We start from the raw sequence: 27,019 nt of genomic DNA, 5'->3' as shown, positions 1-27,019 counted from the left end.
TTCATCGAATCACAGAGTTGGAAGGGGCCATGCAGGCCATCTAGTCCAGCCCCCTGAATCAGCCTAAAGTATCCATGATAAGTATCTATCCAGCTGCTGCTTAAAGACCACCAGTGAGTGGGAGCTCACCACCTCCCTTAGGCAGCGAATTCCATAGCTGAACTACTCCAACTGTGAAAAAAATTTCCCTGATATCTAGCTGGTACCATTGTACAAGTAGTTTAAAGCCATTACTGTGAGCCCTATCCTCTGCTGCCAAGAACTGCTCCCTGACCTCCTCTAAGTGACAGCCTTTCAAATAAAATCAGAGTCCAGTAGCACCTTTAAGACCAACAAAGATTTATTCAAGGCGTGAGCTTTTGAGTGCAAGCACTCTTCCTCAGACACTTGCACTCGATAGCTCACACCTTGAATAAATTTTAGTTGGTCTTAAAGGTCTGATTTTATTGTGCAACTTCAGACCAACACGGCTACCCATTTGAATCCAATACTTTCAAATACTTCAAGAGAGTATATGTCCACTCTCAACCTCCTCTTCTCTAGGCTAGACATCCCTAAGTCCCTCAGTCTTTCCTCATAGGGCTTGCCTAATGTGAAACATTGTCCTGATTCATACTCTGAAAAATCAATACTTTGTTAAAGTAGCCTATCTGCCTACCATGGCTGTAACTGTGAGTAAGAAATCAGCATGTAGCCCATCGATGACATGTCTTTCTAATTCTGTTTTCTTTTAGATTTGAAGGTAGCCCGTATAGGCTGTCAGTAATGGCTTAATCTATAGTCTCACTCAAGTATGTGGCAGAGTAGTTAGTTTTCAGAATAATTGAATTAACATAAATGTCGCACAGCAGATCAAAAGAGAGGACAGGAATGGGGGAGAGCAATACCTCCTCAAAAGTTATATTCCTATTCTATATATGAAAACCAGGCATACTCACTTTCTTCCTACCACAGAATCTTAACAATAACAAATCCTGCAGTTGCTAAATCACTTAATTTCCACTTATGCTGAGAAATTGAACTTTATTTTATTTATTTATTTATTTATCTATCATACTTCTATACTGCCCTCCCCGGAGGCTTTGTTGGTCTTGTTTTGGGGGGGCTGGACACAAACTCAGTTCTCACATCTGTTGTTGATTCCTTTATCCTGAGCCTTCGGGAAGGGCAGTATAGAAATGTGAAAAACAAAATAAATAAATAAATAATCTGCATGCCAATTTGCCAATATTTACTTGCCTTAGCAATTATATCTTTACTCCAATTAACCCATCCTGGCAACTAACCCAACCCCCCACCCCATTTAACGTTTAAATAAATTTGTTTCACTGTGACTTAGGGTGTATGCATATGCTAAACTTCTGAGTTTGTTCCGGAAGGTGAGCTTTGTTGGGGTTGCTACTGGACTCAAACTTCATTCTCTGTTCATTAACTCTTGGATTTGTTTGCTGATTTATTCACAGATCTTGACAAGTGCCTTCATCCAAGCTCAGATATAATTGCCCACTTAATCCAGCTAGCCTTTCTTGGCAATTATTGAGGATATGCTCATACCTTGAATAAAACTTTGTCGACCACTGGACTCAAACTTTGTTATCATGAAACTGTATTTCTTATACCTCAGGAAACAGATGGATTAAAAAAAGCTGGCTGCCCAATGCCAGATACTGCAGAACATAAAACAGTGTTCAGGAGACACAGCAAAAGAATGCAGTATTCTTCCAAACCTGTCCCACTGATTTCAACGGGGTCTGCTTCCAATTGAGTGTCATTCTCCCACCACAGCGGTAGCCGAATTAACAAGCAAAGATCACATAAAGCCTGGAACGGCTGACGTCAGCATGTCACCAATTCAACGCAGTGCTATAAGCTTACTTTTCTTGCTGTAATCAAGCGCAAAATCTTGGCTACTTAAAAGAAGGCGCTTTGATTCAGTTTTGCGAAGGACAATTTTGTCCCTCTCTGACTTCCATAGTTTAAGCCCTCGCCCCATTTAATTACCCGGATGCGGAAGTGCTTGTTCTTTCCTGCTTGAGGTCTTTCGGGCTCAGCGTCTGGGTGAGTTCGGCGTCTGGGTGAGGGGTATTGTCGATCCGGTGCCATCCGTGCCGGGGCTGCTTAGAGGAAGCTGGTAAGCGGGTGGCGGCTGCAGAGCGGGTGGCCAGGAAGGTAGTGGTGGAGATTTGGTCTCTGCTGAGGGAAACGGGGCGCGGAGTGTGGCCCCTTTTTCTCGTGAATCCCAACTGATGCGGCCATTTTGATTCCCCCCCCCCCTCTCTCTCCCACAGGCAGTCGCCAGAAGCTGTCGCTATGGTGAGTACGCGGGGAAGCGGGTGGTCGGCTAGGAAGCGGTTTCACCTGGATGTTCTTTATTCGGCTGAGTTGTGGGTTTTCTGTAGCATAGATAGAGAGGGGAGGTACTGTACGGTGAATTTTAGTGTTTTTAAAAAGGTTAGGTCAGTGGAGACTGTTTATGCTTAGTATTTTGGTGGGACTGCGTGTATCCAGTAGGAGTCGACGGGAAAGAGTGCGTGGGTGGGTAGTGTGGGTGGGTAGTGTAAGGGTCCTGTTATCCTTGTAGTGGTAGGATATGGGTTTTAGCTACTTGTTGCTATAGTTTTGAAGAACCTGCGAGTGGCTATTGGTTATAATATCTGGAACATAAGAAGAATCTTATCCGGGTCAGGCAAAGAGCCAATCTCGTCTAGCATTTTGAATATGCTGTAGCATTCAGACAAGATGTTTTGGGAAAGCCCATAAGGAGGTCATGAAGTCAAGGACTGTTGTTCTTCCAGAAGCAGATACTCAGTATGTTAAATCACAGTTCCCTTCAGTTCCCGAAGATATTGGTCGTCTCTGTGACTTATAATCCATTGTTCTCAATAAAGCCTCCTGAACCAGTGGCTATCCCATTTTGTGGCAATGAATTCTGGGTAATTTTGAACTGTGTGGAGTGGAATGTACTGTCAATTTACTTAATAGTTTGATATTGAAGCATTACATGAGATGGAAATATGTTCACCTTGCCCAGTATGCATCATTTTATACATTTTTAGTATGTCCACCCCCTTTCTCCTTTCTAAGCAAAAAGTAAAACAAAGGAGTGAAATTGTGTAACCAGAACTGTATTCAGTATTCCAAATGTGGTTGCATAAGGGTAGTAGACAGTAGCAGATTATTTTCAAGCAATTTTTTCATGGTGCGTAGCATGGAACTCACTTTCATTTTTAACAAATTGTCAGCTCAAAAACAGGATTTTTCAGAGCAGTATCCACTTGAACCTGGATAGAACTTTCGTGAATAGTCACTGTCAATTCTGGCCCCTACAGAGTTGATTTTTTAAGGTCTCACGTTATATCCTTCTCTGAAGGCTGAAACACTGCAATTTGTTGTTATTCCTGTCTATTCATCCAGTCATCAATTTACTCCCAGACCCACCTGATTTTTTTGGGGGGGGGGGATAACTGCAACGGATACTCTGTGGAAGAACTGTTGCTGCAGAATTTTAGCCTGTTTGCTACCTGTTCTAAATTCAAATTTGTTTGTTCTGATTATTGTATTTTATTCACACTTGTAAGCTGCTCGGAGCCGGCTTACCTGGAGGGCAGTCTAAAAATCCAATAAATGAATTTTTTATAGTTTTGCCAGATTTTCTTAGTGGGTATCTGGCACATAGGTTGAACAGAGAAGGAAAAGTTGATTTAAAGAATTTAACATAGCTAGACTAACAAGATATTCAGAACCCTGATTATTTACTTATTACAGCCTCGCAAAATTGAAGAGATCAAAGACTTCCTATTGACAGCCAGGAGAAAAGATGCAAAATGTGAGTATCAACTGTTAATTTTGTGAAACAATAAATCATTGAATTTTTAAAAGGACTGTCATTCTTAGGTACCTTTGTATTTAAATAGTGTCAAAACTGCACGTATAGTACTGTTTCTGTGTAAATTCAGTATTGCATGGAGATTTGAGAAAAACATTTCCCCAAAGGCCTGTGATTTAAGTACCAGCACTGCATAAAAGGGATGGGTAGATCAAAAAAGTTAGAATGTGCAAAGAAGATGTGCTATAATAAAGCAATGTTCTTCTGTTAAATTACTCTGCCATGAAGCTTTCTGGGTGATGTTGGACCAGACCTCCTCTCTGCTTAGCCCACCTCACAGGGTGGTTGTGACAGTAATATGGAGGCGTGCAGAACAATGTATGTTAATCCTGAATTTTTTGGAGGAAGGTGGGGGGAAATGGAGTAAATAATAAATCAGAGCACTCTTGCCACAATTTTCAGCAATTGTTCATGATGAAACTTTTCATTTTTGAGCTTGTTCATAGTTGCCATGTGTGCTGATGGTAACATCCAAACTAACATTTTAAAAGTCCAGGTGGCAGGCAATAATGAAAAAGGATATAACCATGAGACCCACTCCTGAGCTCAGTGTGTATTGAAGTGATGTGTGTGTGTCCAGGGCAGTCAAGTTGCAATTTATGGTGACCCTATGAATTAATAACCTCCAAAATGCCCTATTCTTAGCCTGCAAACTGAGGGACATAGTTTCCCTTACTGAGTCAATCCTTTGCATATTGGGGCTCCCTCTTTTCCTGCTGCTTTCACCTTTTCCTACCATTATTGTCTTTTCTAGTGACTCTTGTCAGAAGTTATATAGAGAAAAATACCAGAAGAAGGATGGATTAATCTTTTGCAAGGAGCTATTAACCTTATATTCTATGGTTGATTTTAATAGTATAATTAGAATGGATTTTCCTTTACTCTTCTGTCTAAAAATGTTTATTAATATAGAATGTACTCTTGTTGCTTGGTGACATTGCCTAGGCAGAGTAATTCTCAAGAGCACATCTGAAATATAAACTAGAGGGGGGAAGTGTTTCATAAAAATGTAATGATGTTTGCAAGCTGATGTCATGACTTCCCCTAAAAATGTATGCATTTTGCTTTGGGGAATGTAAAATATGTTAGAAATGAGATCTCTTACAAAACAAATTTACAGTTATTTCTAGAGACACGGCAGTTAAATACATTTAAGTTGGCAAAGTACACATGCCTTGAGTACTTTCAGGCTGTGATTTTTAAAATTTCTTATGGTATTAAAAATTCCTTTAGAAACTAGGCCTACTTTACAGTTGCTCCAGATATTATGTTCAGTTTTACTCTTCAGGAGCTACCCAAAATTCCTAGGACTGCTACCAAGCCTCAAATTACTCTAGTGTGAGCTGCAGTGTTTGAAATTAATTTACAAGCAGTAAATGTTTGTTTCATATCTGAATATAATAAGATTTTTCCCTTCAGTACAGGATAGATGCATTCCCTTTTAATATATTCTCATAAAACTACTTCCAGATACATGGCTTGATATTTACATTTTGCCCACAGCTAGGTCCTCTTCATGTTAGAAATCTGGTATAAGGAAATAAACTATTTTGTAGTGCTTTCAGCAGAGCATGTTGCCTTGGATGTTGTACTAGAGTAGAAACTTGTCACATGTAGCATTTTGCTACTTAGTAGTTGGAGAGGAAAGGGGACCACAGCAAGGCAAAACAAAGAATAAACAATCGGTGCAGAAGGAAAAGTATCTTTAATAGTTGAACAACCCCAACATGTTTCGTGTACAACTTTATCAGGGGGGGGGGTTCCTTTTTTATTCTTCTTGATTTTGTTTCCATACATAAAGTTATTTCCTTTTGGAATTAAACCCAAACAAATAGTGACCCAATACTAAGCACAGAACTCTTGATTTAGCATATTTTGGAGATGTTCATTCAAACGATGGTTTTGTGGCAAGGCATCCTTTAATGTTTAGTGGTTTCACTTACTGTTTGAAATATCATTGCAATCTATTGAACATGCTTTGAAGGAGACTTCTATTCCTATTCAGATGTGAGAAAGCCATCTTAGTATTTACTTATCCTCCCCTGTCTCAAAGGAATTCATGGCAGCATATATGGTCCCCACCCCATTTTAGCCCTTATAACAATCCTGGAAGTAGCATGAGCTTACACCAGTCAGTTTACTAAATCTATTAAAATAGTCTGTATTTTCTCGGTGAGTTGGTGGCAGATTGAAGACCATGAGGGCATATGGGAAAAGATGGTCCTAGGCTGTGAAAATCATAACCAGCACCTTGCAATGGACTCTGAAACTAGCTACCAGTGTAATTGCTTTAAATAAGTTAACTATCAGCTAGACTCTGCCAATAAATTGGTCTGCTGCATTTTGAACCAGGTGTAGTTTCTAGGTTGTTTTCAGGGGCAGCCCACTGCAGAGCACATTAAATAAGCCAACTATGAGGTTCCAAAGAATGGATCAGCATGGCCATGTTGGCCGAATCTTAACAAAGAAGAAGGTTGGCAAACTAAATGCAGGTGGTAGAAGGCACTCCTGACCACAATGCTAACATGTTTTTCAATGAGCAAGGCACCCCCAGGCCCTGAACTTGCCCTGCAAATGCCAGTGTTTTAAAAAGTTTTAAAAAATTAAAAATTGTACCAGCCCATCCCTTGATTCCCATGGCACTTGAATCAGCCAAGCAAAGGGGGGGGGGCTGTTGATGTGGACTCAGTCACCATGCATGCATGAAAACAAAGCATGTCACCAGCCATTACACAGCTGTTTTTCTGCATGGAAGTTACAAACTGGCAAGTTGCACCTTAAATTATTAAGTATACTTAGATGCTGTAGGGGGAAATGAGGGAGGCAGGGACGTGGAGTCCTTGTTTTGTCTTTTAACTTTCTGGAGCGTCCCCAGAAAGCCGGTGCTATTATTAGAGCAAACTTGCATGGTAATGCTACTATAATTAAAAAAAAATAAATATGAAAGGGAAGGTGGGAGGAGAGGCAGATTATTGGTTTGAGTTTATATGTCATCACTTGAGGTGGGAAAGGAGGAGGTAACAGACTTTAATCCTCAGCTTCCTCATTAGGTAATTAGGAATTCCCACCGAGGGGAGGGGGAGAAATCACATTTTCTGAACATTCTCAAATTGTGCGGGAAAACAAGGAAAACTTTCAGATCTTCTTAAGAGCCCGTTTTTTTGTATGAAAGTTTTGTTATTTCACAAAGCATTAGGGCAGCCATTACAGCATTTTTTTTTTTGTGGCTGTGGAAACAATCACAAATGGGGGATGATCTGCGTCTTATTTGTTTATTCACAACAGGTGCTGCTAGGCCCTTTTAGTAGCTCATCTCAGTCCTTTTGGTGGCTGTTTGGTCCTGGAAGGCACTGGTAAGACATACCGTTGCCTTCTCTTCCATGGCGCTCGTCCCAATGTCTTGGTTGGTGACCTGGCCCAAGTGCTGATGAAGGCGGTGCTATGTGTTGCTGTTTGGCACGCACACCCAAGATACCTACTAGACCAGTGGTCCCCAACCTTTTTATCACCGGGGACCACTCAACACTTGACAGTTTTACTGAGGCCCACTCCCCTAATGCTCTCTGACTCTGGTCGCTATGGTAATGTTTAAACATCCCTTCAAAATAAGATACAGACACGCCACAACAATGAACATAAGGAACATTTTATTTTCATGGAAATTTTAACTCATGACAGTGACAAATCAATGGGAACCCTGAATTTGTTTCTCTGCAACGAGATAGTCCCATGTGCGCTTGCCGGATCATGGATGAAGTAAAGGGCCGGGGGGGGGGGGGCGTCCTTTGCGGCCCACCTCCAGTTAGTCAATGGACCACATGTGGTCTGCAGCCCACAGGTTGGGGATCGCTATACTAGACTCTTGTTCTAATGTTGTACCAGTCAGCCTGTTGAGTGTTCTGAATACAGCACTGACATAAGTGTTCTTACTTCCACAGCTGTCAAGATTAAAAAAAACAAGGATAATGTGAAATTCAAGGTGCGATGCAGCCGGTATCTGTATACCCTCGTTATCACAGACAAGGAAAAGGCTGAAAAGTTGAAGCAATCTCTGCCACCAGGTAGTGAATGTGAGGGCTAATGTGATTTTGGGAAAAGGCTCTAGTAATATGAGAAGAGCTGTGTTAAACTTGTGACCTTGCCAACACATCATTCACAAGTGGTCCTTGTTTATTGCTTCTGTATTGAGTGTGGCAGAAAGTAGTAGACATTTTGATATGTTGTATATATGAGGAGAACCCATGTGAAAGGGACAACATAAATATGTACTAGCTAGCTTCTGGAGTTAAGCTTTTGCTAGCTTGCCCTAGATAACTACAGATTATTACTGTTGTTGCTTGTGAATCAGCATATACTATACTTTGAAATCAACCCAAGTTTTATGGCATGCAGGTTTATGATTCAGCATCTCAAAATACAGTAAACATCTTAATCCTTTTCTGCCTGATAAAGGATTAGGATCTGTTCAGTAGTATTTGGCCCATTCTGTTTATAAATACAGGGAATATTTTGAAGTGATGAAGTGGTGGAGAAGTAACTTGAGGGAAATTGACAATTTTAAGGTGGCAAATAAAGAGTATTGAGCCTACAATGGAACATAATCTCAAATATTTCAACACATAATTCATTAGCCTCTCACGTTACAGAATGATCTGCTTAGAGGTAAATAATTAGATAAAGCAAAGTCACTGAAAATGGAATTTATCAGAAACGGGACCTGATATTTGTGGGGATGCAATGACAAACCATTTTGGAGTGAACATTGTTGGACCTTTTCCACCACCATCCCCTTAGTACTAGGGGGCAGGAAGGGGATTTTTTTCACCATGGTGGGATGGTTTTATGTCTTTTAATGGCAGTTTTAATGGGGTTTTAAGACATTGTGACCCGCCACGAGCTGTCTAGGGAGTGGCAGGAAATAAATCTGAAAATAAATAAACCATTTATAACCTACTGCTTGACCAAACCATATTTGACCAACATCTATGGGAACCATCAATTCATGGGTTAAAGTTGACGTAAATCAAGAATCGTAAATAATGCTTTAAAGCTGGCATTGTGAGGCTATAATTTGAGATTTTACTGTAAGCTTTAATGCTGATTAATTACTAGAAAGGAGTATACAGTGAGCAGAAAATGGACTGCTCTGAGAAATGTTGGTGGAAGTTTTTCAACCCCACCCCTCTTCATCCTGACAATAAACTCTGTTGACTTGTCTCTTGTGTAAAGCCACCATTTTCCTGTGTCAGCTGCCTCCTTTTCTCAGAATTCTCAAACACTGAGGGAACCCTGTATTAAGGAATACTATTATCTAGGAGGAAACAGTGAGTCCTTGAGAAGCAAACAGATGGTTCTTGGGAAACAGCCAGTGGTTTAGGGACAAACCTATAGTTAGTGTAAACTAGTGCATAAGTCCCATGCTGTTGTGTTCTTTCATGAAGTAAACAGTAAAAACCCATCCTATGCAAAGTTGGACAAGGACCTAACTCATGTTAGTCTTTTAAAATTTCTGTTTGTGGCCAAATCTGCTGTTTGCTTGAGAAGTAACGTGTTGTTCCCCATGGTTTGTTCTTGTACACAGAAAAAGGTCACTGGTTTAATTCTTAAGAGGTGAAGAGGGTGCCCCCATCCACTCCATTATATGCTATGGGACGGACTCCATTGGATATAATGGAGGGATAGAGGAACCCTCTTCGAGAGCCCCTAGAAGTGGACCTGTTAGACCAATCATTTTGAAATTTGGAGAGGACTCAGGGAAGAGCCTCCTGGGGCTATCCTGAAAGTTTGGAGGCTGTAACCTTACCCCTCCACCAAGGCCCTGGCAAAAGTAGAAAAGCCGAAATTCCCATTATAATCAGTAGCACCATTGACTTTAATGGGCGCTGAAGCTTAATTGGCCGGATTGGGCCCTTAGCGCACAAGCCTAGTAAGAAACTTTAAAATTTGACTTATCTTTAAAAAAAGACATTCTCAAGATGACATTTTTTTAAAGGAAAATCTTATTTTAAGCTGTCCATTTATTCACCTTGTATGAGTGCTGGAAACTAATACATAGGTTGCTGTACTGGTAAGCAACAGCATGGATGGAATCATAACTTATTGAGAAGTGAGTGAAATTAATGCTATTCCTTCAGTTAAGCTAACTGAAGAGGTAGCATAAATCCTCCTGCAGATGTTGTGCCAGTGTCAGCAATAAAATGGACTCTTAAAACCTTGTGTCTAAATGCCACTTGCCTAAGAGGGAACAGCTGGACAGCATGAAGATGTTATAGCTTGAGCAATGACATAGGCAGCATCTGAGTAAAATGTCAAGGAACACCCAGCCATAGTAGCAGTATATATATGAAAAGCCCTGTAAGTGTTCAGGCCACCTGGTTCCCAGGCTAGCAAGTCATGCTCCTTTGCACACTCACTGAGTTCTGCTAACAAGTCTTGTCAGCTTGAGCCTTGACTAGTGAACAATTTTTGAGAGACTGTCAGCCTGACAAAGCAGAAATGAGAGTAGAACCTCCCTCTTTATGACTCGGCATCTTTATTTCTTCTTTTCAGGTTTGGCTGTGAAGGAGCTGAAATGAATCCTGGTTATGCCTGCAGTTTAGCCCATGGATTGTAATAAAGGAATTAATTGTACTTTCATACTCAGTGTTATCTTTCCCAGGGGTGCCTTAAGGGAACAGCAGCTGTCCATGAGTTCAGGACTGCAGTTCTGAAGAGCTGTAGAAACTGCATAATCTGGAATGTGGTGAACTTGGGTCTTCCTTGTGAACCTGTCAGCTTTGTTTACCTCAGTCTCCTTGGACTTTGAATCCAAGCAATGGTACAGTAAGTGAGGTGCTTTCAATCTGGAGTGGAGAATTTCTAATCATTCTATTATTTCGGTGCCATGATGAAAGATGTAATGGAATCAGATGCATCTGAGGTGCTTAAAAACCTGGAGTTCACATATCTGTAGAAAATACTACTCAAACTAGCACTTTAAGTGAACAGATCCCTGCCTAGAAACATTCCTAATGTAGTTTATTTTTTCCTACTGCAGCCATACATTTGAAGAAACCCACTTCAATGAATTTGGTTTTTGCAGGGCAAATTCAACAATAGAGATTGAATCCTACTTTCTAATGGATGTGTTGCTTCCCCATGTATATCAAAACCTCTGTACACCAGGGCTATGTGAGGATAGAGGTATCTGCAAATTAGGGTGGTGGTAGTAACATGGTTTGCAAAAGAACACCAGTGAGAAAGGTCATGCCCCCCTCAACTGAGCAAGGGGGTAGAAGGCAGAAGGAAGTAGAACAGGAGGAAGGAAAAGACACTGGGTGATGGGCTAGTCAAGTATATGTGGCCTGAAACAACTGAAAGAACACACAGACTGGAAAGGAAAGGTGGTGAATGCTGTTGGGGAAGGGATAATGGGCTTAAGTGAGAGCAGCTAAAAACGGATGGGGAAGAAAGGTGGGGTATAAATGAAGTAAGTGCATTTCAGAACAGAACATGATCTAAACATGACTATTGCAAAAAAAAGTTGTAGGGCTTGGGTGTTCCTTGAAATGTGCAGGCTGATTGTAAAGGAAGGCAAAAGTGGGTGATGACATCTCTTGCAATTCTCTAGTAGTTGTAAAACAATGAAGAACTACAGCAGCCTGGAATGTTAAAGTATGATATTTGCTAAGGAGAGGATTGCATATTGGTAGGAAACAAGGCACAAAAATCCATAGCATGCACAAAATGTACTTATTTCCTATAAAATAAATTTGATTGAAAACTTCAGTAAAAATACAAATTCATCCCAGGCATAAAAAGTGTGGCTTTCATCATAGTTGAACAACAAAGTCTATAGCTGGGAGCACTCTTATCTCCCCCCAGGCTGTTCTGGAAATTTAGGTAACCTCCCGGGTTTGCAGGAAAAAAATCTGAAGTTAAAACTCATAGCATGGGATTTTAAAATAAATCCCAAATAAAAGTGTCTGCTGAAGCAATGGCAACATACCTCTGAAAGTTCTGGTGGCAGAGGCAGAAGCTTGGAGACACACGAGATGAGCCACTGAGATCCTGGGGGGGGGGGGGGGAGCTTTCATGGGCCCACATAGCAGGCCCAGGAATGGGGGGGGGGTAAGCTTAGTGGGCCTGCCTGGAGCAACACTCAGCAAACTGCCAAGCGCAGCAGGAAGGGAAACTTGGTGGGCCTCCAGGTAAACCAGCCAGCAAAGGAAGGGAAAATCAGCTGGCCTACCCAGAGCAACTCTGTGGGCTACCAAGAGTGGGAAGTAGGACAGGAAGTTTGGCAAGGGAACCAAGCGCCAGGCATACAAAGAGATGAGAGTGCTGGGTGTGAGGTTCCAGTTGATATTCTCAATAAGCAAACCTTATTGGAGAAAATCTAGGAAAAAGTGGAGCAGGACATTGCCAATTTCTTGCTAAGACCAAGGCACCTCTAAGCAAGTCCTGTATCTGCACTTCCCCCTTTCTCCCCCTAATCCCAACTTTGGGCATAAAAACTCCAGTTGACACCCCCTCCCATCACTTCTCACAGCAAAATGAAACTAAGTGCCAGACACCGCGGCTTGGCCTGGGCTCTGGGGGTTTCCAAACACTATGCAGATTTATGCCCTGTCCTCTGGATGGAATGATGGGTGGCAGACACTAGTCTTGCACCCCCATCTTCTGAACCCTCGATGAACTCCCACCCCCAACTACCAGCCTAAGCAAATGCTAAGTTACAACAAAAGCTTGTGAATGCAGGGCTGGGAGGTAGAAAGAGAATGCTGGTGTTGAATGGGTGGCAGAGAGAGCGACAGACATGGAGGGGAGAGAAAGAATGGGTGACAGGATAGAGAAAGGGCAAGAGACAGAAGTAATGGGAGAGGGGAGGAACAACAGTGGGGGAAATGCCCCTTCCCTAGACATTCCTTGTGGGTCTCTTACATTCTAAAATGCATTTGGAAAAAATGGGGTGAAAATTGTTTATTGAGTGGAGGGGTGCAATTATTGCATGATGCTAGAATGAATATATTGTGTTAAGGTTTGACCTTAGTCTCTCATTTTTACCTTGAAAGCTATGTTGATCTGCCCTCATTATGAAAGGCTTTATGTTGTCCCAGAGCATAGAGAGAGTTGTGGACAGCTAACAGTCCATTTGGGATTAGGGCCTGGACTAATTTGCAAGATCCAACTATATAGGTTTTTGACTCTCAGTTTTTAAAAACTGTCACGGTGATCATGCGTACCTGCTGCTAAATAGACTAGCACAGGCTTTAAGCAATTTGTGAGGAAGTATGGGAAGGGCCAGAGCCTCTTGTGGCGCGGAGTGTTAAGGTAGCAATGCAGTCAGAAAGCTCTGCCCATGAGGCTGGGAGTTCAATCCCAGCAGCCGACTCAAGGTTGACTCAACCTTCCATCCTTCTGAGGTCGGTAAAATGAGTACCCAGCTTGCTGGGGGGTAAAACAGTAATGACTGGGGAAGCCACTGACAAACCACCCCGTATTGAGTCTGCCATGAAAATGCTGGAGGGCGTCACTCCAACGGTCAGACATGACTCGGTGCTTGCACAGGGGATACCTTTACCTTTTACTATGGGAAGGGACATTTGGAATCCTTCAGTTTCCCTCTGCAGGATTCTTTTAAGGTCTCTGCTTTTTCCCCTCCATACTTCTCCTTTAGCTGGGTCTCAGCTACATTCCACCCTAGGTGAAATATATTTAGTACTCGACAGACGTTTGGCAGAGTATTTGGATAATGTACAAAGTCATTTTTCTATGCACCTAAGGAACCCTCTAAATCAACAAACATCATCCATGCAAGGCAGGGACCAGCTGGTTTACTCACAGTGAAACTGATTTCTCAATATTACCTTGAGAATGAGAAAGTTTTTAATGGTAAAAACAACATTAATATTTTATTGTTAAGCTTTTATGGAATTGTTACGTGTGAGGGATGTTTTATGGGATGTTTTTATAGATGTGATATTTTGTGAGTCGCTGTGAGCCAACAGTGCTGGGAGTGTTGGGATAGAAGTATAGTAAACAAACATTGAAAGGGATACAGAACACAGTGGGAAACAATTTTGGCATAAATTGCTAATCACTATTAAAGTATAACCCCCAGAAGACATGGAAGCTATTCAGATGGACCAAAATCATGCACTGGAGCTGTCATTTTCTAATAGATTAAGTATACTAGATCAGAAGTTCCGGATATGGTGCCTATGGGCATCATGGGACTTGCCAAGTGGAAAGAACAAGGAGGGGCTTTTGCTCTGAAAGGTTTCCGATTGACCACTGGAAATGTGATTGGCTGTGCAGATTTTTTAAAACATTGCTTTGGCAGCGGCTGCCACCACAACACAAGGGCTTTCACTGTGAGATGGAAGATGTGCTGCAGCAGCCATTTTGTAGTTGGCTCTGCCCTCTGTGGCAGTTTGTGGCTGTGCCCCCTGCTCTACGTTACAATTCCAGAGGTGCCCAGAGGCACAAAAAGGTCAGGGAGCCATGTGGGAGGTTATATGACTGATCATGTTGCGTATGCAGATCTGCCAAGGAACAGAGCTTGAGGTCCGAGGCAGAATCATAATCTTGCAATTACAACTGGTGAAGGTGCAGCTACATCGTGTCTGCTGGATCGAATCAATTTAAAGTCAAACTGACCAATGGCGCATACTAGCAGGAATCTCCTATTATCCTATGCTGTACATATCGGGGTGTTTTCCTCAGTTCAGCTTGAGTTCAGTTGTATCCTTTCAACAAAAAGCTGGAATGCAATCACAGTGCCCATGTCTCTGAACCCGCAGATTTCCCACTGGCCATAAAGGTGGGATTTCTGTGCTGGGTAGGCAGCCCTGGGAAGCGACTGCTAAAATAGCAGCTGTGGAGCGCTGCCATCTGAGGAGGAACAAGCTGCCTGAAATCACTTCTTCCATCCGGTGCCTGTTCAGCCACAGCAGAAGACATGGCTGCCATGAACCATATGGAGCCTTTCGGCCCCAACTGCCCAGCCAGATGGGCTTCATACATCAAGTGCCTCCAATGATGCCTCAAGGCCACTGACATCACAGATGGCAGCAAGAGTCAAGCCATCTTTCTGAGGGTCTGCAGAGCTGCCACTCCATTTGGACAAGGCCGAGCCAGTCATCCTCGCCTCTGGTGCTTCCCAGCATGGCATCGTCACAGTCTTCAGCCACTGCCTCTCTGACAACCAGGAAGCTCCCACTCACACTCCCTGTCATCAACAGAATGGAACTACACTCAAGGACAAGGAAGCCCTCGCCGGAATTAAGAAGTTCTATGACTCCATCTATGGCCAGCTCCTAAAACAGGCATGGCTACAGACATGACGTCCGCTGTCCCACTCCAGGGAGCGTGCCAATAGATGGCAGCTGGCCAGGACCTCAGAAGTGTGGGGTCGGCCTCGGAAGCTGGGCGGTGGTGGCAGCGGCAGTGCAGCAAGTGCAGCTCGCTCAGTGCTGGGGCTCATCAGCCGCCGCTGTGCCCATTATGGGGGGGGTGTTTCCCCACAATGGGCAGAAATCCGTTCTCACATTTTTAATGTATTAAAATGCTACATAAAGACAAAAATGCACACATTAGTTATTTAGAACTTCCTTCTTATATCTTATACAAAAAGTCCATTTGGTTCTTCCTTTCAAAAATTTGTGCATTTATACCCTCAGTTATTCAAAGGAGCCATCGTGACTTGAAACATTTCTAAAACTGATCAGAAAGAGAATGTCATTTGTGTGATTTAACTATTGTGCAGGCAAACGCAATACTGTTCAGAATGCTGCCTCTAGGTGTTGCTGTATGTTTAAAAATAACAATCCTATGTTAACAAAAAAACAGAAGGACTTAGTTGCGGGAAAATCATGAAATGTGCATCCAAAGAGCCTCCAACCCCCTGCGGCCCTATGGCAGAGTCCTCTGTGCATCAAACCCTCATAATAGAAAGTGCTGTCAAGTCACAGGGTTTCATGGAAAAAGGCATTCAGAGACCGTTTGCCATTGCCTGCATCTGCATCATGATGCTGGACTTCCTTGCGAGTCTCCCATCCAAAAAACTTACCAAAGGCAGCCCTGCTTGGTCTCTTGAGATCTAACACGATAGGGCTAGGCTAAGCATCCAGTTCAGGGCTCAAACCATCATACAGATGTTAAGAGAGAGAGTGAGAGAGACTTTTAGTGGCATTAAGAACTAGGAAAGACTGCTGCTAATAATCTTAATTGTCCTGGGAAAGCCAACAACTGAATTTGATCTTAGGCTAGCTGGGCACTTGTAATGAATTAAGAAGCAAAAATCAGACAAGTTAATTGCTTCCTTTGTTAGCGGATGAGGTGAACATTTAAAACTGCAGCCGAAGAAGTAGCCAGGGTCAACTCAGAATTCATAGAATCATAGAATCATAGTGTTGGAAGGGACCGCCTGGGTCATCTAGTCCAGCCCCCTGCACTATTCAGGATACTCACAACCCTATCGCTCATCTACTGTAACCTGCCACCCCCTTTAGCCTTCACAGAATCAGCCTCTCCGTCAGATGGCTATCCAGCCTCTGTTTAAAAATCTCCAAAGATGGAGAACCCGCCACCTCCCAAGGAAGCCTGAGAAATCACTCTAATTGTAGATAACATTAGAGATGTAATGTTTTGCCCTGCACTTTTTAAAATATTCTTGTCCTACTACTTGAACAATATATTTTAGAACTTGAGTTCTACATCTGCCCTTGTTTGGCAGATGTTTTGCCACTCATTTCACATGTCTATGACTGAGACAGCATTTGCATCTTTTCACCTTTGGGGGTTTCATACTAATGACCTATACCAACTTACTTGCATGCCTAGAAATAGTAAATACGAACAAAACCATAGAATGGGAGAAGTTCTAGATAAGTAACATGGGGAATTTGGCCTTAACAGATCTTTCTGCTAGGAAATTAAAAATGCAGACTAATTATTTCTGGTATTTAAATGTTTGTATTTGATCTGTATAGCGGTCAGACACTACCCCATCTGCAGAGATCATAAGGCTGGTTATTCTTGGGATTTTCTTAAACAAAGTTCAGTAGACAATATGAAGATGGTGGAACCACAAGGGCCAGACAGATTTACATTTAAGCAGTATGTGTTCTTGAAATATAAATTGATTCATAAATTAAATGAAAAGCTATGGAGACCAGTCACTTCCTTGACTCTATTCATGACTCTATTCATCTTTTTGCCTTGTTGAAATTGGGAAAGGATTGCCTCGGTTATATAAGTTACTAGTATTAAAGCCCGTAGCATTATGTAATACAATGGGTGCTAGCTCATGGTTTGGTGTGGGTTTAGTGCCTCACTTGGAAGCTGGCAACCCTAAGAGGAGGTATCTCTCTGCACCGCAGTCTTGACCCTAGTCAGGTTTATGCACACCTAAGTAGTGTGGAATTCCAGAACATGAACCTACACCAATCTGGTAACCTTACCTCCTCTCTGCAATGTTTTCTTGACCTGAAATATGTCAGGGGGCTGGTTAGATGGTTGCAGAGGCATTATACACTTTTGATGCCCCACTTCTAAACCTCAGACCAGGGACAGCCAACTCCAGGTGGGGCCCGGAGATCTGGAATTGCTGCTCATCTCCAGACTATAAAGATCAGCTTCCTATGCAAAAATGGCTGCTCTGGAGGGGTGACTGTGTTGTATTGTATCCCACTGAGGCTTAGGGATGCCAGCCTCCAGGTGAAGTCTGAGAATCTCCAGGCAGTTAGACTGAAGGGAAAGCTTTCCCCCCCTCACATGTACCCCTTTGAAAGGAATACACATGGCCACAGACACCACTTGGCTAGCACAGTCTGTTGCTTGGCTGGTGATGTCTGTCCTCCTGAAGCCTGAGGCCTACTGCAGGCACTTGCAGTCCCTGTTGTTGTCCGCAAAGCCATGTCTTGCCTAATAAAAGTGGATCACCTAGTTCCCCCCGAAGTCTCACTGTCTACTTTCCTGTAAAGCTAACTCCACTTGAAATTCTGGGCCACTTATGCCTTTGATTTTGTAAATACCTTCCTTGCAAATACTGATTTTTATTTACCAGGCCAAGCTTGAGAAAAGTCACTTCAGTTTCTATGTCTTTCTAGCCATTGACTTGTTCACCATTTACAGTTTCAGGCTGTAAATATTCTTTATTTAGATAGATCTTCCTGTACTTTCCAGACTCGCAGGACCCATGCTAGTCTGTCTGCACCCCAAAATACAAACAGTTTCTGGTAAGGGCTGACCAAAAGCCCATAGCCCAGGCAGGACACACCTGTACCACTCTACCCCAACCTCAGCCTGCAAGCCTCTACCATCATCTCTAGTAACACTGCTCATCTCTAGATTATAATGATCAGCTCTGCAGGCAAAAATGGCTACTTTGGAGGATGGACTCTGAGGCATTGTAACATTTTAAGGCCATCCTCCAAACCTCCAGGAATGTTTCCAACCCAGGGGTAGCCAACCTCCCAGCTCATCTCCAGACTATAACAAACAGCATCCAGTTTCATCTGCACAACAATTCTGTGTGGTAGGCCTCAAATCTACAGAGAGTTGCAGAGAATAAATATGCATGGCTTGGCTGCGTCTTCCCTCCAGCAGTGAGGCTGGCCACATCAGTATTTTAAGTGAGAAGGGGCTTTTCTGTGGCCTCCCTGTCAGTCAACTGTTAGGCAGAAAGGTAAAGCTCCCCACCCCACCCCACCTCAAAGGAAAGTACAAGTCCCCCCACAGACTCCCCTGTGTTGCTCTCATCTCAGTCAGGGGCTGTTGGGGCTTCCTTTACGGCAGGTCTGAAGGAAGGGGGGGAGTTAGCTGCCAGGGGCGGCTAACTCACCGGGTGACGGACTTCGAGGAACTGAAGGAACTATGAGGTGAGGAAATGGCCAGGGGCAGGACACACATGCTGATTAGGCAGCCGCTGGGAGGACAGCTAATCAGCCTGGAGGAGGACACCCAGGAGCTTCCTTTGAAACTTCTTCAGGTAGAGAAAAGCGGCATATAAGAACCAACTATTTTTCTAAAGATAGGCTAAACATCAATATTGATGCTAATATTTTAAGGAAGGGAGGATATTACACTGAGACATTAGTTCAAGGATGGGAAAGTCTGGTATGCATCCTTGAGATCCTCAGAGGTAGGAGGAGGGAAGAGAGGAAACAAAGAGCAAGAGACAGATAGGAAGATTATTTGTCTCCTAAAAGTGGTACATATACAAAAAGTAGCTAATGTGTATGGCAGTGTAAGATATCTCTGTTTTTATGGCATCTTTTTGTAAACACCCACTCTTTCATATGATTAACTACATTAATTAAGGCTTTTATGGATTCCCCAGTAAATCAATTGCTTCTTCTCCTAGGAATCAATTGATTTTGTTTGCATTTTGAGTAAAAAAAAATCATTAATTGGGTTTGCCCGTATCTCTTGTACTTGGCAGTATATTTTATGACACACCTTGCCTGGCCTGACAAAGTGACAAATACATCAGATTTGGCCCTCATAACAAATTAATTTGACACCTCTGTATTAGTCCATAGTTTTGATGTTGAGACAAAGAAGTTCTTTCCCCATGCTGTTACTCCACTTAAACTCATGGACCCCAGATTAAAAGCCATATCAATCATAATATATGATTGGATGGGACTCGGTCGAGAGTTTGGCTATCTGGTTGGTATACCGTCCGCCCAACACGCCGCCAGATGTCCTGCCCCGCCTGCTGGAGGCGGCGGCCGCCTGGGCGTTGCAGTACCCCAGGCTTCTGATCCTGGGTGACTTCAATGTCCACGCGGATGCGCCCTCTCCAGTCCATGGCGGAGACCTGGTGTCATCCATGGCAACACTAGGACTTTCGCAATTTGTTGCTGGGCCCACCCATCATGCCGGACACACACTCGACCTGATTTTCGGCGCTGGGATAGAAGTGGATCTGGATACAGCTTTGGCTGTGCCGTGGTCAGACCACTATGCCCTGCGGGCCCGGCTCAGGATACCACCCCCCCCCAGTTGGGCGGCGGGCGCATTTTAGTCCGCCCGCGGAGACTTATGGATCCAATAGGATTCCGGAATGCTCTGCGGGACCCGATGCCTCCTGGCGACTCACTGGCGGCCCTGGTGGAGGACTGGCAGTCCCGCCTATCGGCTGCCATAGATGAGATCGCCCCTAAACGTCTTCTCTGCCCTCGACTCAAACGGGCACCCTGGTATAACAGGGAGCTTCGGGAGAGAAAAAGGGAAGTGAGACGACTAGAGCGAGTGTGGCGGAAGACTCGCGACGAAGCTACGAGAACATCTCATCGCACGCTTATGAGGGCGTATGAGATGGCGGTGAAAGTGGCAAAACGGGAATTTTTTGCCGCGGAAATCGCGTCCGCGAGCTCCCGCCCGGCCCAACTATTTAGAACAGTTAGATCCCTTACCGCCCTTGAGGGGCGCCAAAATAGTAGAAAATTAGAACTAGGCTGTGAGGCTTTAATGAGCCATTTTGCGGACAAAGTCTCGTCGCTCCGCCGCGCTCTTCCCGCCACAGTTAATACAGTAAATGAACTGGAGACCTGTTGGCCGCCTTTGGAGGTGACGTTCGATGGCTTCAGACGACTCTCTTTACCCGAAGTGGACGAGTTGCTAGGTTCGGTCAGGGCGACCACGTGCCCCCTCGACCCCTGTCCGTCATGGCTCCTCAAAGGAGGGGGCCAGAAGATAGGAGGCCAGCTCAGGGATATTGTCAATCTCTCCCTGGATTCCGGGGAGTTCCCTGAGCAGTTAAGGGAGGCAGTGGTCCGCCCTCTCCTGAAAAGATCCATGCTGGACCCGCGAGACCCAGACAGCTACCGCCCAGTATCGCACTTAGCGTTCCTGGGCAAGGTGGTTGAAAGGGCCGCGGCAGACCAGCTCCTGGCATTCTTGGAAGAAACTTCGGCACTCGATCCATATCAGTCTGGCTTCCGACCTGGCCACGGGGTGGAGACGGTGCTGGTCGCCCTGCTGGATGATCTCCGTCGCCAGCTGGATAGAGGCGGGTCGGCAGTGCTGGTTCTTCTGGACCTGTCGGCCGCTTTTGACACCGTGGACCACGAATTGTTGGTCCACCGCCTCGCCTAAACGGGGATACGGGGCACAGCTTTACGCTGGATACGCTCCTTTCTCCAGGACCGGACCCAGAGGGTAGCAGTGGGGGATGAGTTCTCGCGCTCCTACAGACTTCCATGTGGAGTCCCACAGGGCGCGGTCCTCTCCCCCACATTATTTAATGTCTTTATGCGCCCTCTGGCCCAGCTGGTGCGGAGTTTTGGACTGGGTTGCCACCAGTACGCTGATGACACCCAGCTCTATCTCCTCATGGACGGCCGCCCGGACTCTCCCCCGGAACCATTTGCCAGATGTTTGGAAGCGGTGACAGAATGGTTCGAGCAGAGTCGTCTGAAACTCAACCCCTCCAAGACGGAGGTCCTGTGGCTGGGACGCAGGGGGCAGGATCAGGAAGCGCGCTTGCCCACCCTGGGAGGGGCGCATCTTACCATCGCGTCCCAGGCCAGGAATTTGGGCGTGATCATTGATGCCTCCCTAACTTTGGAGGCACAGATCAAAAGAGTAGCAGGCCAGGCATTCTTCCAACTTCGCCAGGCCCGACTACTAGCGCCCTACCTGTCCCCCGAACACCTGGCCACGGTGATCCATGCAACGGTCACCTCCAGAATAGATTTCTGTAACTCGCTCTACGCGGGCCTTCCCTTGTCCTTGATCCGGAAACTTCAGCTAGTGCAGAACGCAGCTGCCAGGGTCCTCACTGGTACACCTTGGAGGGCCCATATCCAGCCAGTGCTGAGGCAGCTGCACTGGTTGCCAATTGCTGCCCGGATCCGGTTCAAGGTTTTGGTTTTAACCTTCAAGGCTCTACGCGAGTTGGGACCCACATACCTGAGGGACCGCTTATCGCCCTATGCCCCCCGTAGAGCTTTACGTTCTGCGGGAGAAAATCTATTGGTCGTCCCCGGCCCTAGGGAAGCACGCCTGGCCTCGACCAGGGCCAGGGCCTTCTCGGTCCTGGCCCCTGCCTGGTGGAATGAGCTCCCGGGAGAACTGCGGGCCCTGCGGGACCTTCCATCGTTCCGCAGGGCCTGCAAGACGGAGCTCTTCCGCCAGGTTTACGGTTGAGACCAGGCTTAACACCTACGCCCCCCCGGGACCTGAGGATTGGGATTAGACATGAGTACCATCAGTATCCCCTCTCCACTTGCTAAGGGGGAATGGGTAGTTGATTAGCCGCTCTTGCCAGGTAGTCATTAATATTGACATGTTATTTGGTTTTAATGTATTTTATGGGGTTTATACTGTTGTAACCCGCCACGAGCCGCAAGGGAGTGGCGGGAAATAAATTCAATAATAATAATAATAATAATAATATAACATCTCAATGAGTATTTGGGTAGTGGGAATTTGATTCCCATTGGTGCAGGACATATGTGGACTAGTAGCCACTGAGAAGTAAAGAAATGGCTTTCTTCTCACAACAGCCTCCTTCTCACAATTCTGCTATGCAGAATAGTCACCCATGTGACTATTCATTTGCGCACATCCCGTGACCTCAAAAATCAACGCAGAAAGTGGTTAGTCAGAACAGCTCTGTCAGGGCTGTGCTGAGCCCAAGGTTACCCAGCTGGGTGCATGTGGAAGAACAAGGAATCAGAAGCCGTCGCTCTTAAGCACTCCACCATGCTGGCCTCTGCTTGCTATTTTAGTTGCCTTGAAGATTGGCAAGGTACTTTTCAAAACATGTCACCAAATGCCGCTTGGAAACAAGGCAGGGAGGAGGGGGGGAGCAAGCAAGTCTGGGTTTTTATCAAAATTGCATTGTGATGTTTTGTCTTTGATTCCTGTTTCCCCTTTCAATACAGTTTGAGTCATAGCCTTTATCTCCCAGATGTGTTTTGTGTTCCGGAATGGATTGCGATACACTATCATTCTTTGCTTTCCTTATTGCAAAACGAAGCTGAAAGTGCCTTAACCTCACTTGCTTGTTGTCTGCTGATTGGAGGAAGAACTTCTAAAGAAATGATATGCCTTGCAATGGAAAATGGATGTGGATATAATTATGCTCGAAAATAGGTTATCTCTTCACCCCAAAATAAGTAATTCCCAATAATGGTACACCTTGAATATTAGTGCTCTCCTTCTTTTTTCTCACCTCTTCACAACAGCAGTTTGGTTTATTGGTTTCCCCTCCCATTAGAAGTTAATTAGTTTTATGCTTGCTAAGAAGCACCCATGATGAAAGGATTTTTAACACTCTGTAGCTGCTTTTTTCAGTTTATAAAATACACAAACTATTCAATATACAGAAACAAAACCTGTCCTCTGTATTCTAGCTAAGAAGCAAAATCAAGACAAATATCAATGTAATAAGCATCAAGCCTGATATATGGTTGCAAATAATAGCTGGGATGCCAAAATGCCACTTAGATCAGTAGAAGGCACCTCTGCTCAGTTTGCGGGGTGGGGTGTCCACCAGCCTTGGGTGATCCCTGCTTCCACTGTGTCCCCTTGTGCTATATTCCATATTATCCCAAGAGGGTTCAAGGCAGAGTCTGCACTTACTTTGTTTATTCCATTATCAATCCTGTTGAATTCAGATTGATTTGAACTCTTTCTTTCTTTTCTTGAAGGGGGGGGGGAGAGGAGCCAAGCAGGGAGCCTCTTTCTTTTCTTGGAGGGGGGGGGGAGAGGATTGAAGAAGGCAGAGGAGGGAGAAAAAAATCCAAGACCGACAGAAGTTGAGAGAAATTAGAGGTTTCTCCTTTAAGGCAAGCTTGTCACATGAGCAGCTTTGGTCAATCAGCGGTTCTCTACCACGGAGCAAAGCCCAGATTCAAAATAGTCTGCTTTCTCAATTTGATTCTTAAACTATCGAGCATTAAAAGCACTCTAAGATATCGCACAATAAAGGTAGGGTCACTCCGGATCAGTCCTTCTTGCTGCAGAAGGAAAATTTAAATTGCACAAAATCAAAACAGAAATTGCATTCTGTGTAGACAGCAGGGACTGAATCAACCTGGGACTGGAATAAAAGCTCCGTGCAGTTTACACCCAGGAATGGTTTGTGGAAAGAAGTCCTATTTAGGGAAGCTCTCCTATGCATTTCATCACATCAATAAACAAAAATATTTATTTGAAGGACAAGGACTTTGAAGACTTTGTTCTGGATATGCCACAAATTTAAAAAAAACACTTTTAGGAAGTCAGTTCCTATTCAGATAACCTTTTGGATAACTAAAGTTCATAGAGTGGTGTTTGTAATATTTCATCTAAAAAATGTAGCATACTACGGTAAATGATTGGATTTTGCTGATACGCAGCTATATTTACATACGTTGGAAGGCTTTCTATAACATACAAAGATAAATACAGGGAAATAGCATGACACTTTATGAAGGATTTGTGATAGCAGCAAGAACCATACCAAAAGTTAATTCATGCGTTAATAGAACCGCTCACATTTGACCATGTATGATATGGCCAAGTAACTAAGAGTGCCACCTATGGAAAATTCATTGAAGGCAGAAAGGTGTAGCTCTGGTTAGGATGGTGCTATAAATGCATCCCTTATAAAGACTGCTACACAATCATGCCATTTTCATTGTTCAAAATCACAGAGTCAGAGAAAGAGAAAGCACCATTCTAGCTAATCCACACTCTCGAGAAAGAAGCCTTGAGTTGGAATGGTGTGAGAGATTAATTGCATCAGGCTGGAGGCCATAATGTCATGCTGCAAAAGCTTTGGGATTGATATACTCTATTAACCAAAGGCATGGGAAACAATACATAGGAGGCCAGCTACAGTGATTCATAGAGGCCGCAGAGCAGAATGGCCTGTTAAGGAGTCTGGCAAATTTTTACAGGTCTGCTGAATAACCATTTCCCTCAAAAGTAAGGCTTTCAGGAGCTTTTCTCAGCAGCTTAGTTTCAAGTGCTTGTCCAAACACGGGTGAAATTTCAATTTTTCAAGTGGGACCCAAGCAAGGAAAACATAACAGGTTGCTGAAAACAAGGAACTAACCCATAGCAGTATTTTATTTATTTATGTTTGTATTTATTTCCTGCCCTCTCTCTAGCAACTCGGAGAGGGCTACAACAAAACAGAATACATACATAGATAAAATAAAATACAATATAAAATAATTGAATTAAAACCATTAAACTGTTAAAATCAATGCTACTAGCTTCCCCTTTTTCTTTCTCCTGCAGGGAACGGCAGAGGGGGATCATAAGACCCTTTAGCTGATGAAACTTGATTCATATTTCATTTGGTGGATTCCTGGCAGGGAAATGGAGACTCATTCTTAACAAAAAGATGCAGGAGAGGACATGTAACATGAAAAAATCCTTCCATTCCTTAAGACTTTGTCTGAAATATTAGAGAGAGCCATAGCAAGGTGTGTGTTGCTATAAGGCAAAACAAACTAGGGTTAAAGTACTGAAAACCTTTTAAAAGTTTATTTTAATTAACCTTTCAAAAGTATACATTCAGAAATCAGTAAAAAGACAAAGTTTTGAACTCTGTATTAGTTCCAAGTAACTGTTTCAGTTATTAACAAGAAAAAATAATGTTTAAAGCAAACTGAAGTTCATGACTGGTGAAAATAGGAGAATACCATTTTACTCTTCATCTGTTAAGAGAAACAGTTTGCACACACAATTTAGGTTATAAGTTAGTCCTTTAGAGTTAATGGGTTTATTTTACTCAGTATAAAAATAGAGGTGTGTATTGTTGTGGCACAGCATCATTACCTGTGTTTTATGAGAGTTCCAAGGAAATGCATGCTTCTAATAATTATCATGAAGAATATGGTGTGTGTCCCCCCCCCCCCCCCCCCAAATTTTCACTTTTCTTTTTAAGGACTTAGGAAAACCTTATCCATAACTGAGAGGTAACTGGGATGGTAATGGGAAGAGACTTGTTAAAGGTGGGAACTGAAAGGATGCTTGTGCCCCTGAACTATACAACAAGAAAAAAAACATAACCCCATTATCCCATAATGTGTTTGTGTTACAATAAGGTACAAAATGACTTTACTTTAGTCCATTAGGCCAGGAGAATGAATTTCATTCATTGGTTTTCTTTTTGACGCACTAAAGGACCTGTCCTTTTAAAATATCCATTTTTGAATTGATAAAACTATCTGTTTATAATACACAACTGATTCTTTCCAGCTTCATGTGGGAATCCTGTAAACCAGGTTTTCTAAACGAGAGTTTTGTGAAACCCTGAGGTTTCTTGCCAGCCCTGGAGGGGTTTCTTCAACTGGGTGGGAGTTAATTAAATGTTTTAATTTGTTAAAAAATTATCGTGACATGGCCATATTGACTCCCCCCTCCCTCAAAATGGGCAATGATGGGCCTGGAGGGGGTGGGAAGGGGGCGGGCCCCTGGTGGGTGTGTACCCAGCTATGCTTCCCAACCATAATCTGCATGATCAGACCACTTCTAGGGTTTCTTAAAGCCTGAAGAATCTTTCAGGGGTTCCTCAACCACAAAATGGTTGAGAAAGGCAGCTGTAAACTCTCAAACTGAAATTGGAAGGCAAATACTATATGGTAAAGTACTGAGAGGTGCTGGGTAGCTTTAAACTAGATCCTACAGAATGAAGACTAGCCACTGCTTTTGCTCCTACAACTGTCTTGCCTTCTCCAGATGCCAGAAAAAAATGCTGCACAAATTAAAAAGGGCCTGAAGACAGCTGAATTAGCTCTTCCAGCCTTCCTCAGATAAAGATTATCTTGGGGTCACGTGATCTCTCCAACTGTTGTTTCTTTTGATTAGCAAACCTTAGACAAAGCAGGATGAGGGGTATTGCTTCATCACAACATCTGGATTTAACATGTCATTTTCTCCTACCCATCTGTGAACTGTTTGCATTCCGATTTTCAGTAGAAAACACCAGATCTGTGATTAATGTGCAAGGGCTCTGGGAATGGATAATGTCATCCTTCCTAAGCCATTGCTTCTCACTGATGAAGAGTTGGCTCTCTTTAAACCTAGCATGCTCCTGGCTCTGTCCTACCTGCCAATGGCTTGTGTGTGGCCAGGAGACTACAATTGTGGTGGGAGCAGCCAGACTGGGGGCAGAGGGGTCACCCAGAGTGGAAAGGA

At 43.7% G+C, this 27,019-nt stretch overlaps 1 protein-coding gene and 1 long non-coding RNA gene across 5 annotated transcripts in view; one reads left to right on the top strand and one right to left on the bottom strand.

Annotated features, from left to right (window-relative positions):
- The window catches only part of LOC143833018 (uncharacterized), a 28,013-nt gene extending 26,032 nt beyond the window's left edge, over positions 1-1,981 (bottom strand). The window contains exon 1 of one of the 2 annotated variants that reach the window (XR_013229497.1): positions 1,876-1,981. This is a non-coding gene — a long non-coding RNA (uncharacterized LOC143833018). The other variant, XR_013229498.1, reaches the window with a different exon arrangement.
- On the top strand, positions 1,978-10,516 carry RPL38 (ribosomal protein L38). Of its 3 annotated transcripts, none has more exons than XM_077328288.1 (5): positions 1,978-2,058; positions 2,289-2,313; positions 3,766-3,826; positions 7,825-7,947; positions 10,436-10,516. In XM_077328288.1, exons 2-5 carry the CDS (start codon positions 2,311-2,313, stop codon positions 10,459-10,461), a joined length of 213 nt encoding a protein of 70 aa, XP_077184403.1. In that variant the 5' UTR covers positions 1,978-2,058; positions 2,289-2,310; the 3' UTR covers positions 10,462-10,516. The 3 variants fall into 3 exon arrangements, with proteins under 3 accessions (XP_077184403.1, XP_077184404.1, XP_077184405.1); XM_077328289.1 differs by having other exon boundaries at positions 2,007-2,131; XM_077328290.1 differs by having other exon boundaries at positions 2,051-2,075.
- The last annotated feature ends 16,503 nt before the right edge of the window (positions 10,517-27,019 follow it).

Source organism: Paroedura picta, chromosome 3 (assembly GCF_049243985.1).
Source record: "Paroedura picta isolate Pp20150507F chromosome 3, Ppicta_v3.0, whole genome shotgun sequence".
Taxonomy (NCBI): Eukaryota; Metazoa; Chordata; class Lepidosauria; order Squamata; family Gekkonidae; genus Paroedura; species Paroedura picta.
This window is presented reverse-complemented; position numbering and strand designations above follow the sequence as displayed.